Source organism: Polypterus senegalus, chromosome 3 (genome assembly GCF_016835505.1).
Source record: "Polypterus senegalus isolate Bchr_013 chromosome 3, ASM1683550v1, whole genome shotgun sequence".
Classification (NCBI taxonomy): Eukaryota; Metazoa; Chordata; class Cladistia; order Polypteriformes; family Polypteridae; genus Polypterus; species Polypterus senegalus.
In genome coordinates, this window is record NC_053156.1 from 281570119 (window position 1) to 281586290 (window position 16172).

At 39.3% G+C, this 16172-nt stretch overlaps 1 protein-coding gene across 5 annotated transcripts in view; it reads left to right on the forward strand.

Moving 5' to 3' along the window:
- The window catches only part of magi3a (membrane associated guanylate kinase, WW and PDZ domain containing 3a), a 109840-nt gene that overhangs the window by 25287 nt on the left and 68381 nt on the right, over window positions 1-16172 (forward strand). For all 5 annotated transcript variants that reach the window (XM_039749308.1, XM_039749303.1, XM_039749306.1 and 2 more), the window contains exons 2-3: window positions 8533-8649; window positions 10317-10436. In XM_039749308.1, the coding sequence (XP_039605242.1) occupies window positions 8533-8649; window positions 10317-10436 (237 nt within the window). The remainder of the gene's footprint in view (window positions 1-8532; window positions 8650-10316; window positions 10437-16172) is intronic.

The following is a 16172-nucleotide window of genomic DNA, read 5'->3' on the forward strand; positions in this document are numbered from 1 at the left end:
CCACCTGAGAAGTAGATGTTAGGGTGATTCAGGTCTATAAATACTGTATGTCCCCAGGAATTGGTAGGGACATGCATCTGCTTTGGACTGTAAACACAGATGCTATATATGTGAAAAGAATCACAATGCACAGTGTTGCCAGTGGGAGCTCAGATTTCTGAACATTTGCCACCCTCTCACATATCTACAGATGTGCTTCTTTATGCAGTACCAGGTTAGTCAGGAAAGCCAGCTTTGTTTTGAGGATGCTGGCTTTAATACTGGCTAACTTGTACAATGGTGCATGTACTGTGCATGACACCCTGGTCAACCTGTGGAGCACCTTTTGGCATAAGACTCTATCTATCTATCTGTCTGTCTGTCTGTGCCTTTTATTTCTATCTATGTATCACATATCGTATTTAAGAGCATTTATCCATTGATCGATCTGTCTTATCCTTTGACTTGCCTGTCAATATGTCTGTCTGTGCATGACTTAAATGTTACAGCCCCCTAATTACGTGGTTTATACTTTGGAAATCACAAAATCAGCATAATGCGTCTCCTGCGAAATGGACTAAATGATGCACAACGGTGCAGACAGTACCCCAACCCCCTGAGGTGGTTGGGAGTCACATTGATTGAGAGGCTGATTGCTTATTGGCAGGCAGAATTGAAGGAGAGCAGACAAACTCAGGACTGATCTGCTGGCCGGCCAGCACTGAAGGGGTGAGTCATGTACCAGGAATCTGGGAGTGTTTCTTTAATTCAGCATTGTTAACCCTTGCCTTTCTGTGCTGTTCAAGATAGCTGCTCTAAGCTCCTAGGATAGCTTTACTTGGCTAACGGTTTTATCTGGAGAGTTGCCTCAATTGACATCCTTTTGTTATTGGGAGTTCTGTCTCAAGAGAGCACATCAGAGAAGTTTTGCTTGAAGGTCATGGTGCCAACCACCAAGCTATAAAGGCCTTTCTAGGGAGTTTTATTAGGAAACAATATTGAGGGTTTTAAACTTGAAATGGCATTATAGGGAACTGCATCTCAGGAGATCGACAGATCCCACCAGTATGCCCGCTTTTGGTATAGTGTAAGTGGTTTGTTATTCTGTGGTATTGGTTTGGAGAGTAAGGGCAGAAGTCCCCAGAGCAGTACTGCTTCTGGGTTTCACTTGGATTTCCTCTTGCTCCAGTGCTTTTCAAGGGGCCTGAAGCATAAGATCCTCATAAGCTTTATCAGATCAGACATTTGTGTTTACGCACACCGCTGAACTGGACAAGCATGCTGATGTGGCTCTGCGGCCGTCAGTGCCTGCGGCTCCATCCCTGCATTATGCATTCGCTATCTTTATTGCATTGCATATTTAAACTTCCACATTAGCACTGATGTAACAAGCGGCGGAGCGCTTTGCAAACTTAATAAATTATGCAGTTTGTGAGTACTAGAGCTGAGAAGCTGCTGCCTGCTTAGGTTGCCGTCTGCGTTGTAAACTGGGTTCCCATTGTAGAAGGGAATAGTGGCCCAATGGGCTGTGTCTTTAGCAGTTGCCTTTGGTCTATAGTGTGACAGTTGCTCACTTAAGAAACTAAGAAAAGCTTTTAGTTTGGTTTGAATAATGCAGAAGTCGGCTGTGAGGTAAAACATGGGGCTGTTAGCCAAAGTGGTGGCGGCAACCCTGCTGTGCAGGGTTATAAATTGTTTTGTACTTGGGGTTAGTAGACAGGAACCAGGGCTATTGATTTTGTGTGCACTTGTTAGCATGGGTGTTCTCTTGGCATAATTTTTAAGAAATGTACCAAAGTACAGAACACATGTGGCTGTGGGTGCCATTCAAACACTAATCTTTGCTCAATGCGCCTTTATTATACCCTGAGGGTGCACGCAGTGCCTCAACGTTTGTCAAACATTAGCATTGGAGTGATGCTGTACATGTTTCTATTGGAAAAAAAACAATGTGTGTTTTTGTGTGGAGATCAGGACCTCTGGTAGCTTCTCCCTAGGGCATCTTAGGCTAAGTGCAGAAAATAAGAAGCCAAACAATATAGTAGTAGCTAATCATAGTGGGAAGCAGGAAAGGGCCATTCATGTTTGTGCAGTTTCTTCACTGAAACGACGCTTGTAAGCGTTCTGAGTGGGTAGTAGTCCAGGCTAAAGTATTCTAATTTCAGATACCACTGGACTGCTGCTTATCTGAACAGGGAATTGTTGGAAAGTATGGGAGGGAAAAGAGGCCAACAGCCTCAGCCCTTCGATACCCTGAATACAAGTATGCAAGTGACGTGATGTGGAAGGAGGGAGGCAGAGCAGCCATCTGCTTCTCTCACGTACTCTCTCTCTCAGGGATTAGGTCGCCATTTGAAGATGCAATCCCCGGGTGTTGCACCGTCCTCCTGCACTGCAGGAAAACACGATGCAGACTCCCAAGCTGCCTTCTCATGACTTGAACAGATTTGTAGGTTCACCCAACCCCCATTGGCCTAACAAATGACTTTAATCAGCAAAGCTGAGTGATTACAAAAAAAGACAAACAAGCCCTCTACTAAGACAACACCTAGCTGCTGAGTTCGCAGTTTGAAGGCAGACAAGAGACACATTTCTGTGACAAGTTGATTAAAACCTGATTACATCCCCCATGCTGCAGCATCTGATTTAGACACAGGCATTTGCTGTTTTTAAAGCGGCAGGAGTTGACCTGGGCTATAAAGATCCATATTAGAGCTGACTAATTTGAAATGTTGTCTGGGGTGGATTGGTGATGAGGCTGAAGGAGACAGTGTCAATAGCACATAGCAAGATGCGAAGGAAGTACTGTCACAGGAAAAACTGGTTGTCGTATGGAGTAAGCAGATTGACAGATTTCTGCTAGGAGGCTGGACAAGACGACGTGTGGTAAACAGATATGATGATGATGATTACCAGAGGGTGTGATTTCTTGAAAGGGTTTGCAACAAGAACTATGTGCTTTTTCTTTACTGTATAGTTAAAGCACTGGACTGTAAAGCGCAAGATTGTCCGTTCAGTCCACATGCAGTGTGACCTTGAAAAAGCCACTCCATCTGCCAGTGTGCCAGCTGTAGAAATCTGAAAAGTTTTCATACACTAGTAAGTTTGTATCTTGCTTTGTATAAAAATATCTACTAAATGAATAAAATGTCCGGAGTATAGCCTTTACCAAAATGTTCCTGAACTTGTGCTAATGTTCTCTTCAGCACTATATCTTGCCTTATTGTGGAGGTAACTGTTACCTCTGTGTGAAAGGATTACAACTTGAGCAATGGATAGCTGTCAGTGTTGGGGGAACTCCCTTGCATACCCTAATGTAGTTAATTTTGCCTTGGGGAACTACAGCACTGCCCCAGCTAACCCTCAACTAAAAGAAATAAAATATTACCCTTGTTGGAAAAGATAAAATGACACATAACATATTCAGTCTGGCCACGACCTGCACCCAGAGAGTAGGCATTGCTGAAAGGGCTGAGCACTGCAGATGTGCACATGTGCAGAGACAGAGGTCTGTGGTGCTGGAGTTGAATTAATAGTAGTACTGTAGTGTCAGCTGCATCCTCTCAGTCTGAGTGCCAACTGTATTTCTGCTGTTTGTTGAAGCCCCAGTGGATCTGCACTAGCTATAAAGTTATGTTTCATTTCATTCATTTATGTATTTTTTTTAATTTTGTTTCCAATGCATCTGTTTTAATTTTTTTTTTTTTAATACATACAGAATAATATAAAATGTTTTTTGAAGAGTTCCTCGCAAGTGAAACCCACAATAGGAGGACCTAATCCCACTCACAATACGCAATTGCGACACAGTCTGTCTAGTCCTGTTTTGGTAGAGCCGATTGAATCCTTGGCCTGCAGCGTGTTTGCTGATTTGCACTGATGACATCACAGGCTGTGTGCGCATTCACTACTTTGAAGAGCTCCTGTGGATGAAGTGTTCCCTGTCAAGGGTGATTATACATACTAGGTGATAGATACCTTTCTCCTTAAGAGGGGTGCTCAGCTGCAAAACTGCCATTTTTTCACACAAATTTGCTGATGCACTTCCAACTCAACACACTTGGCTTTTAGTGTAAGGAGAGTTTTTAAAAATTGATTCTTAGGTTTGTGATTTTTTTTTTTTTTTTATTTCCTCCAAATGACTTTCAAACCAAGGAGTGCTATTCACAGGACTGCATAATGAATCTCATAAAATTATCTTGATTGTAAACAGTAATTTTTTATTTGCATTAATGATCACAATAAAAATGTAATTAGAATGTTTCCATCACCTCATATTTAAGTACAAAATTGAAAATAAATGCAAGTTAAATGAAATGTGTAAATTGTTATGTTTATATAACAATATTGTCCTAAATCAATTTAACATATTTAGTTATTTTAATATATTTAAACATGCAGGTATATGTAAAGAAAATGGCAATAAGTATTTATTGACTTCCATAGAACATTTGGTGGACTGTCATTTGTACACTTTTTCTGGTGCATTCCTATGAATTACCCAGCAGACATCCACCATTATACTAATATCCCTGTTGCTTTCTTCATGTGTCCTTGATATCCTGATAGAATCTTTCACCCTACTCTTCACTGACTACTCCAGGGAAAAGTTTCAAATGCAAATCCAAAAAGTGTAGTTTGAGGCTTATATTGCAACCCAGTTTCTTAAACTTAACCAATAATATTTTGACAATATCTTCTTATATAATACGCTACCGTGGCTTTTTGTTTGTCTATCTAGGATTTAAAATCACCTGTGGCTCCCAAACCGTTTCACCTATTGACTTGAAATTTAGTGCACATATACTACATGATATCTACTATCCGCTTTCGGGGTGATGATTTTTATTACTTATTTTATTTTATTGTAGAATCAACTCGGCAGCGCGCAGTAGGGCGGCCATGCGGCGCATGCGTACGGCGCCGTTCTCATTCCCTACCACCTTTGCGGTCACTTCCCCTACCTCTTCATATCTTTAATCATTCTTGAGGCAGATTGAAGACTTAAGTACCAGCTTAAGTGAAAAATGAAAGAAAACGTACTAAGTAATTGCAACACAAAAACTAACTTAATCAGTTTTAACACGAAAAGATGCCGACGAAGGAAGAGAAGCAGCGGGACGCTAGAGTGGAGAAAACAAGAGCTGCTTATGAAGCAGCAAGCATATCAACCTCTGAGCAAATGAATGCTAAGTGTACAGAGAAAGAGGATGAATGCTCAAGTTAAAGTGTATTCACTGCACGTTATCGTGCAGCACGCCGTTACTGGTTTCTTTATAATTGTAGTCTTTATTGTTACCTAAAAACTTAGAAATCACTTCTTTGAGGATGCCAGGCCAGAAATATTCGACACAAACACATTATGAACGATGGTTCACATCCTGTCTCTGACACACTAACACGGAGTACTTTCAGTCAATGAATTATTCAGCAGAAGTGTGCTAACAGATACTATTGGGACTCTTTTATACCAGCTTCAATACACCTGCATAATGCCTCACTGTGACTGCCAAGTTAAAATTCTTATTTTTGTATTTTCTTTCTTTTTTGTCATCTCTGTTCAGACCATAGTGTCTGTTTTTTGCTGTATATTTTTTTTTTTTTTGTAGTTGGCCAGCCCCTCTGAACCTGATGTCAGTGTAAATTCTTGGCTCTGCTGTTCCTCTCACAGGGAAAACATGGGTTTATGATGGACTAATCATCATATTCAATCACCTTGTATTCTGAAAGTAACTGTTTTGTGTTAACCACTTGGAGATATTGCCATATTTCATAGATGTCTGTGTACTTTGCAGTAAGCCTACATGTATTTCTACATATCCAAGGGTGTATTCTTTCAAATAATCATAAGTTCCCATCTTGCCTGCTCTCTTTTAGTCGTAAAATATGCTATTTGCACACAGGCTGTATATGCTGAGGTGAGCAGTGTATCACAGCTGAGTGAATCTGCTTTTATCAAAGAGATAAAGTTACAGATTGTTAAAGATAACAGGATATAAAGACCTTAAGTCATTCTGATCACAGTTTTGACTGTATTGGGAACAACCAATGCTGAACTCCACTTGTTAGTTCTGCTTATAGTATAACTTTGAAACGTTGGGGCATGCGGTCCTACAGTTCAAGTGCCATGGGTTCAATTACCATACCTGAATGCTGTTCCTGCACCTCTTGTAATTTCACTTGAGGAGTCCCTCCTTCAATCGAGTGTCACTATACCTTGCCACCCAAGTCACTTGGTCACAAGCACATAAAAAAAATATTTTTTTTGTCCTGTTCTTAATTGTTACTGCTTCGGGGGGGTTAGGGGAGGAAGGGGTAAAGTAAGCACAAACGTATTTACAAACAGGAAATAAATTCTCACACAACTCTTTCTGTCCCTTCATTCGAAGCAGGGGCAGATTATATCATGAGCAAGTCTCTTGTGCTTGAAACATAGCACCTGCTATCAAAAAGTGGCTGAGAAACACTGGTTTAGGTCTATGTGTGGTGTGCATGACTAGTTCTGGGGCCCTGTCCAGGGCTGTTTCCTGCCCTGTGCCAGGAATGGCATTATTGTTCCCACCACTAAAATCTTGCACTGGATGAAGAAAATGTATGTATCCATTAGTTTATATACAATGTGAAATGCTAGCAAAAAAAAATCAACAAATACACACACACACACACACACTAAACTTCTGAGGGGCAGCTGCAACAGAAAGCAGGAGAAGATGTGTGAATCACATCACAAAAAACCCAATCTAGTGTACAAAATCTAATGTTTCTATGTGTGGTGAACAGAAATTGTTTCTTGAACTGGCATGAAAGATAGTTTTGAAAGTAAAGGTTTGGATAAGTAAGTGATTATTCATGCATAGTTAGAAATTGTTTATTTGTTCCTTCAGAGTGATATGTATGTATGTATGTGTGAATATATAGATTTGCATTGTTCTGGGATATGCAAGTATGGTACAATGATTGATAGATTGAAGCACAAAAGATAATTGATTTCAGGATTGTGCATCTTAAAATGGCTTAGTTATCCATCCATTATCCAACCCGCTATATCCTAACTACAGGGTCACGGGGGTCTGCTGGAGCCAATCCCAGCAAACCCAGGGTGCAAGGCAGGAAACAAACCCCGGGCAGAGCGCCAGCCCACCGTAGGGCACGCACACACTACGGACAATTTAAGATCATCAATGCACCGAGCCTGCATGTCTTTGGACTGTGGGAGGAGACTGGAGCACCCGGGAAGTGAACCCGAGTCTCCTGACTGTGAGGCAGGAGCGCTACCACTGCACCACCGTGCTGCCCTTATTGTAAAATCCTTTTTTTTTTTTTTTTTTAGTTTTATTTAGTTGATATTGATATATACAATGGTTTTTAATCATATAAATATTTTTAAAAATTGGAGTGTTCTACTCGCTAGTGTTCAGCCATTTGCATATTGATATTTAATTATAGTATGGAAATAATAAAGCAAAAACCTAATTGACAGCTACAAGATGTGTTTTGTGCAAAAAAATGATGAAGGCTATATTTTAAATTCAGCTCCCAAAAATATATAAAAATCATGTGAAATAATAGAAACAATTTTTAATTGTATACCTGTGAATTATCATCTGTTTCTTTTAGAAGAGTTCTGAAATGAGATGCTTTTCTCTGAAAGGGGGAGAGTAGCACCTGGTTTTATATTTTTATAGAGAGTGTAGCGTTCCTTTTAGGCAATGGCTGTTGAATTGTACATCCCTCATCTGTTTGGAGTTTGCGTGATTTTTTTTTTTTTTTGCACATCTGCAGCAGGCAGAATATTTTTGTCTGGTTCAAAATTATGAAACTGTTTGAAGGAGTTTGCTTCAGATTGCTTTTTGATACGAATACAAGCAGTCAGTTTTGCAGACCTGCAGCTTGATTCCTGCCAAAGCACACTCAACCTCGCACAACATATTTGAGATCACTGAAGTAAAGCTTGGGAATTGGTTCCTCACTAATTGCGGTGCATTTGCCGCAAACAAAAAAGTGGAGTGCTCAATTATTAATATAGCAAGCCAAGTGCTGAAGTGCTGCAGAGCTTCATTAGAGGCATACAGTGAATAGAGCACCGTGGGCCATGAAAACCCCACAGTGCCCTTCCTCAATTAGCAGCGCATGGTTTGTTACTTTAATGACACCATTGTTAAAGATGTGCATCTAGGTGGAGACAATGGTCTGGTTATTTCTAGGGGCAAATAATGATCCTGATCACAAAGAATGATGAAAATCACGTGCAAAAGAACCTTTTAGGCTTGGCGCCATCCTCTTGCACTTTGGCTTTTCATGGAAGTTTTGTGCATGGCTAAGCATTTCAGTAGTAGGTGGATTAGCAGAACAAACTTCCAACCTCAGTGCTTCCTTGTGATTACAAATTATTTAAATCTGATGGGGTGGGTTAGCCTTGTGTGTGTGTTTGTATGTGTTTTTTATGGAAAAGTTTGTTAGAAAGTAACCTGTTTATGTAAGAACAAATGGACATCTGATCTTCCCTCTTTACTGACTCACTTTTTTTTTTTTTTTTTTTTAACACTTATACAGGCAAAGTGCTAAACACTGACCTGCGCCACTACCTCAGTCTTCAGTTCCAGAAAGGTTCGCTTGATCACAAACTGCAGCAGGTGATCCGAGACAACCTGTACCTGCGCACTATTCCATGTGAGTACTCTACTTATCTAGCGCCCAATCTTCCTCTCCTTCTAGAGCTGATAAATGTGGGCCACTTTTTTCTCTCTAGCTACTGCCCGATACCACCAAAAGCTCATTTAGCAGTCAAGTGCAATCTGGCCCCACTGCCCTACTGCTCAAGCATGTAATTGATGCCTTATGGCATGGAATGCTGTTAACCACATGGGTGTATTTTCTGCCAGCAGAGGATTAGGAACTATCTACTGCAGTAACTTGAACAGTAGACCATAGTGGAATCCATTTGTATAAAGTGAAACTGCGCTTTTTAAATACCTGAACCCACAATTTAATATTGCACCACACTAGACTGGTCCCAGTAACAGTAATTCATGTTGTACAGAAGATCCCATCAAGTTATAGGCCCTTTGCAGATTTCAGAACCCAAATTTTGAGGCCATTTTACTTGTGGTTATGTCTACATTGCCCTTAATTTCAGTTCTAGATTTTTATAACAAAATTTTAAATATATTATGTAAGTATTCAATATGTTATTTTAATACTATTATTATGTCTTTTTGTATGTAACAGACTTTTGTTATGAGTCCTGGCAATATATCATTATAGTATTGCATCCAGAATAATTTACCACTGCAGGCTGGCCTGATTGACAAATTCTTTTTACAGGCCCCTTGAAAAGATGATCTGCATGAATTCCAGAACTCATGTTCTCTGAGAGAGCAAAAATAAAAACCCTTCAACAGTCTTGCTTGTGCCTGCTGTACCCAAATGTCTGTCTTGCATTGCCTTGCCTCTTAATTAACAATGATCATTGATTTTCAGAGGCCTATTTACTTGTGAATGTGTGTTCTGCCTGGCTTCTAACAATACTTTATTCTCTCTCTGCTTACTGTAATTCCACCTTTTAGCACTTTAGACTTAACAAGGTACTTGCAGAAAAAGAAATGTTTATATTAAATCATTTTGTTAAGTTAGGTAATGGCTAACACATCCATGTAGTGTTTAAAAGTTGTCAATATTTCTGCTTCAGCTATATGAAATGTTAAAGGCAAATGGAAGGTGATTGAACTCGGAACTCTTGTTTCTGGCACATGTCCTAGTAGAGCAGACTAGACTGCAGATTAGTGAAATAAGCAGATGCACAGTGGGTGCTTATAAATAAGCAGTTGATCATTGGTGCTTCTGCTGTTTGCCTGTTCTGGTCCTCCTGAATACTGTCTTTCTCAATTGGTCCTGGGAGGAGGCACATGGTATCTAAAATTATCATTGGCAGCTTTTTTACTGGTTTTATTTTTTTTTTGTCTTCCTCCTCATAATTGTTGTCTTCTTCGTCTCCTTTTTTTTTTTTTTTTTTTTTTTTTCATGGGAGTTTTTGGCATTCTGTAATTACAGATTTATCACAAGCAACTTTGCATTATTGTTTGTATTGTAAGGCATATTTGTGCCTGGGATGCTGGGCATTTAATCTTGATGTTGTTCCACTTTAATAAGTAACTACATCCCCATGAATGTTTACCTGAGCTATTATCTGTTTATTTTCCTCTTTTATTTACTGAGGCATGTTGGGTTACCTTGACCACCCTTTTTATTTTTAAAGAAATAGGATGTAAAGTAAATGTACTTGTTTAACTGTGGTATAAGTTTTTCATTCTTTTAAATGAGTTTTTATTTTCTATCAGGCACCACCAGGCTACCCAGAGAAGGGGAAGTTCCCGGAGTGGATTACAACTTTATTAGTGTTGGAGAATTCCGAGCTTTGGAAGAAGCAGGTGCTCTTCTTGAAAGTGGTACCTATGATGGTATGTATGAAACATTAAAAAGTGTATTATCGTCATAAGTAAAATGTTGCCCAAAGATAGACAGCATGAAACTAAAACTCATTGTTGACATAACCTATGAAAGTGGTTTCTCTTTAATCATTTTTGCAAATTGTGACCTTTGCTGCCCAGATAAATATTGACTTTCTGAAATCTTCTACTGTATTTTTGACCTAAGAAAATGGATACATGATATTTTTTTCTGCCGGTCCAATGAACCGTGGTAAATCCTTAAATGCTGAAAGGATATTTGTATAGGCGGAGTGGTGGCTCTGAGGCTAGGGATCTGCACTGGCAATCGGAAGGTTGCCGGTTCAAATCCCGTAAATGCCAAAAGGGACTCTGCTGTGTGGGGCCCTTGAGCAAGACCCTTAACCTGCAATTGCTGAGCGCTTTGAGTAGTGAGAAAAGTGCTCTATAAATGCAAACAATTATTAAAGAATTAACACACATGGGGGACCAGTATTGCTTACATGAACTATATAAAGAAAATGGGTGTAAAGTAGGTATGAGGGATGAGGAGGGAGAGAGATGAGAAAGGGTGGTTATATGTGTGATGTTATTAACGATGTCTTGATTGGATTAAGGAAGACAAATAATGTTTTTCAGAGAATATGTGCCGTAATAGAGAAGCCTAGGCCCCTGTTGATACACCAGAGGTTCAGGGAACTACAGCTTGATGTCCTTAATGTTTTCAGTTGTGGTAGCTCTAAAGCAAAATTCTTATCTCTGACAGTTATCAATTCCTCTCCCATTCTAGTTGGTGTTACTTCCTTATTGTGTGCCTGACAATCACAGATTCCTTTAGGAATTTCTAAAATGCTTGCTTTTAGTGGGAAACACTTTGGCACCTATCAGAGGGAAGTGCTAATGTGTCATACTCACAGTTTAGTTAATTGGACAGCTTTGGAAGCTGAAAACATAAGCTACTCGTTAGCAGTACACTTTTCGCAGCACATGAAAGCGTTTCACTTATTGCCTTTTAATTAGTTAAAATGTGTGGCACAGCACCATTTACAACCCTCCTCCACCCCATCCTTAACATGTTTGTTTTCCCAGAAGTGAGCTGCTGCTGCCTGGAGGTATTTTAAAGCAGCTGAGCACAGGGCCGATGCACTGTGTATGGATGTATGTATATATAGATAGATATATAGTTGGGTGCAGAAGTAGATGGTGTGAGGGAATTCCATCCTGTTTCAATGTGATGTGCTGATGCTTAGCTTTCGAATTTCTTTAATAAGATATACTATAACACAGAGTAAAATTTAGGCTCTTAAGTAGGAGTTCTTTATGGTGGGAATTTGAGCACCAATAAAGAATTATTGAGCCAGTTGACCCCAGGGTTTCAGAGTAAAATGCATTTAGGATTCCGATGTAAACCATCTTTTTAATGTATGCTTGCTTTGTGCCTGCAATTATTGATTGTTTGCTTGTTTTCTCTTTCATGCAGCACTTAACTTTCCAAGCCAAACCAATAGAAATTATGTTACTTACAAAAAGATGGCCATAAGCAAATGAAGTGAAAAGACCCATCATGGTCTCGCCTCATGGCATCAGCAGCCAGTTAGAGTATGGGAAACTGTACACTTTTGCAGTCATAAAATCCCACGTTTAGGGCTTCTTGCCCTGGAATTTTCTTTAATACATTTTATTTATAAAGTGCCTTTCCCATGCTCAAGGCACTTACAGAATATAAGAAAGAACGGCAGGATATACAGTATATAGCATTGTACAAAGCAAATAAATAAATAGAATATTACAACAGTGAATTCAGAGAAAAAAAGCCTAACAGACAACATAATTGATGGTCTAGCACACACACATACAGGTTACATGAGCATCTTGACAGAGAGGTAAACTGAGAGAAGGGTAATAAAGTCAAGTAGAGCTAAAAGCCTTCCTGAACAGATAAGTTTTGAGTTGATTTTTTAAAGAGTTCATGGAGTCAGCTGACCTGATTAATTTCAGTAGATCATTCCAGAGTCTGGGCGCTATACAGCTGAAGGCCCTGCTATCACCCATGGAGTGTAGATTAGTGTGGGGCACAACAAGATTGCCAGAATCAGAGGACCTTAGTGGGCAGACAGGCACATAGTGATGGAGAAGGTCACTGATGTAGTTTGCCGCAAGGTCGTTTAAGGCTTTGTAGGTTATTAGTAAGATTTAATATTTGATTCTGTAAGACACAGGGAGCCAGTGAAGGCGGAGCAGGATGGGTGTGATGTGCTCACTACTGCTGGTTTGAGTAAGGACTCTTGCAGCCAAGTTTTGAATAAGCAGGAGCTGTGATATAAGATTAGAAGGGGCACCTGCCAGTAGGGAATTACAATAATCGATGCAGGATGTGATAAAAGCATGGACAAGTTTCTCAGTGTTAGAAAAGGAGAGGAAGGAGCGAACACAGGATATGTTACGGAGGTGAAAGTAAGAAAGTTTCTTAATGTGATTTATGTGGGCGGAATAAGAAAGGGAGGAATCAAAAATGACACCAATATTCTTTGCAGTAGAGGCAGGGCTGATGAGATCACTGCCAAGATGGACTGGGAAAGAGCTCATTTTATTAAGTTGCACTTTAGTCCCAATTTGCAGGAGGTCAGTTTTGTTGCAATTTAATTTTAAAGAGTTCTGCTCCATCCAGGTATTCATTTCAGATTTAATTAAAGATTATTAATTAAAGATTTCAGCTCTGCACAGGTTGGGACTAGTTAGTTTCTAATTAGATGACATTGACGTCTCATTAAGTTTTAATGTTTTCTATAACACCACCACAGTGATGTTAATGTTTTGATAACAATTTTTCCCTGGGTCAGTCTGATTAGTCAGGCAAATGTACAGAGTGCACTAGAAAAGCAGTCTGGAATTAACAATGAAACCTAATTGCAGAATAACTTGGAGACACACCTGCAGAGGATATCTTCATTGTAATTACAGGCTTGGCTGCAGACTTACAAGCTTGTTTGACTAAGGGGAAGTACAGGTTAAAATCTTTGCCTATTAAAGTATATAAGAATGTAATATGTAAAAAGCTAAATAAATCACGTTTCTGAGAATTGTTTTGTACTTCATATTTGCAGGAACATCCATTTATTTTCTGAACCTAGTATATTAAGGCACAGTCTTGCACACACTTGGTTACTTAATATCTTATAGATTTGAGTTTCCATTTAACTAAGCAGTTGAGTCTTTGGTATGTAGGAGTAAACCTGAGTGCCCTGCGGATACCTTTGTTAACATGAAAGGAACAAGCAAACTAAACACTTTATATAGTACATTTTCATACAAAAAGTAGTTTAAAGTGCTTTACATAATAAAGAAAAGAAAAATAAAAGACAAAATAAGAAATTAAAATAAGACAACATTAGTTAACATAGAAGAGGAGTAAGGTCCGATGGCCAGGGTGGACAGAAAAAAAAACTCCAGACGGCTGGAGAAAAAAAAAATAAAATCTGCAGGGGTTCCAGGCCACGGGACCGATTTATATCCATCTCATCCATCCACGAGACCATCATATATCCAAACACCCCCTAACAGTAATATTTAGAACAATTGAATTTGTGTTTAATAAATCCCCCAAACAAATAATAATTAGGTTTATAAATGGTGCAAGTGGATTTAAAAATGGTGCTAATAGAGGGGTAGTAGGGATAATTTCCTGCCTGGCTGGGAGGCTATAATGAATGGAGCATAGGAATGGTGGCACAACCTGACTGGTTTGGTCCACAGTTTATATCCCAGACAAGATTACCAAATAATGGATGAACAAGAGATGAGGGGACTACATGAACAATTTGTCCCCAGCACAGGAGACTGCAGTGCTCTCTACCATCAGCCTAGTTTGGGTGCCCAGGAGGGTTGCCTGCAATTTGTTGTACAAAACAGCCACACAGTTGAGGTCCTCCTTGTGCTGCAGTGGAGCGCTGTGAGGGATTAACCTCCTTATTTTGGTGACGTTGCATATGACCCAGAAGGGTTTCCATCGTGTAATGTTGTGACTCCGGAAGGCCTCCCACCATAAAAAGAATCCACCACACAATTCAGAGCCAGGAGGAGGTGGACGACACTCACCGTGAAGTGGTGGAAGGAGATGGAATGTGACTAATTTGTGTCTTATTATTGTTCTGGACTGACTTAGCCTTGAAAGGGAGTTATTTTTAAATATTTATTTTTCCTGAAATTGTGTTTCGGTTAGGTGTTTGGGGCTCTGGGGCACCCCCAAAAGACCACAACATTTTAGATGAAAACTACATGTAATAGAGAGTAAACTATTAGTACAGAGTCTAGAAATAAAGAATAAGAAAATTGCAAGCAGCTTTGTCTAGGATCCATACAACTTGAAGGAATTATTCATGTTTGTTTATCTTGCAGGATCACATAATAAACCATTAGTGCCTTCTCTATACATGATTTATGCCATACTCTTAATTATGATATTATCCTGACCAATCAGGCAGAAGGGATGAATGGTTTGATAGCCCATTTAATATGCAGAATTTAAAACTTGTACCCATCATCTTAGTAAGCTATGCAGCTGAAAAAATCCAAACCCAAATGCAAGCATCAGTGTCTGCCTGTATTGCAACCCACTGCTGCTTTTTGTGTGGCCTGCATTTCATCTAGTGCTGTGTGCTTGGTTCTTGCAGTTATATGTGGTGGGTATAACCTTCCACTATACAGGAATTGAACTACAAATACTGAACACTGAAGCTGCTTATTAATATTACCAACGAGCACTTCAACTCTTTCTAAAACTGTTTGAAAAAGCACTTCTTCTAGGCCCTGGAGAACGTTTTGGATTCCTTTTTTCTGTCTGTCCTTCGTTCATTTTGCCTTTGCATAAAGCAGTTACAGGATATTAAGGTATTTTGTCTCAGGTGATTTTTGTCTGCCTGCATTTACTTGTGTAGTTTTATACAACATCTACAGATGTGCAGAGGAATGGCAAACTGCCTCTTGTCAAATCACATTGTATGTTGGTTCTGAAATATGCAAAATAACTCTTTTTCTATTTTGATTTTCTCCTTTAGTTTTTAATTGGATCCATTGTTTTATCTTCATGTTAAGATTAAAATTTACCTCAACATCATCTTGTTTTCGTATGGTCACCTCTTCTCGACAACAAGACCAGAAAAGAATGACAGGTTTCTCGAGGAGCATTCCTAGAAATCGCATTGTGTAACGTCATGTGTACCATTCTGTTTAAACCAGCCCATGTACCAACACACTGTCTAAGATCACACATATTTTCTCTAAGCCTTTGTGCTTAAAATGAGTTTTAATTCTTGTTTTTTAAATGCCTAACAACTCTGACTGCTGACTTGGTTTTTGGCTGTGACACTTGATAGTTACCACATACCGAAGAACAATTTGTCAAGCCCAAAGTAAATTTAGAAACAAAAGCTAACATAACACAGGTGTGGACTAAAACTATCTGACAGTATATGAAACTTGAGTGTTCTTGTGATTCCTTGGAATCTACATGAAGAAAGCTGTACATATGCGGGGTCAAGCATGTAATACTTTGTATTTATAAGTAGTAGACGCCAGTGCAGATATATTTCTTTAAATCTTTGTTGCATTTGTTTTCTTGTGCTACACAGATTTTTGATTCTCTTGAGTGTGCATTTTTGTGATTAGAGTACATCATGTAAATAATCAAATTTGTTGTCATTTGTTATGATTAACTGTCCAGCAATCCAGAAACTGTCCGTGAATCTACTT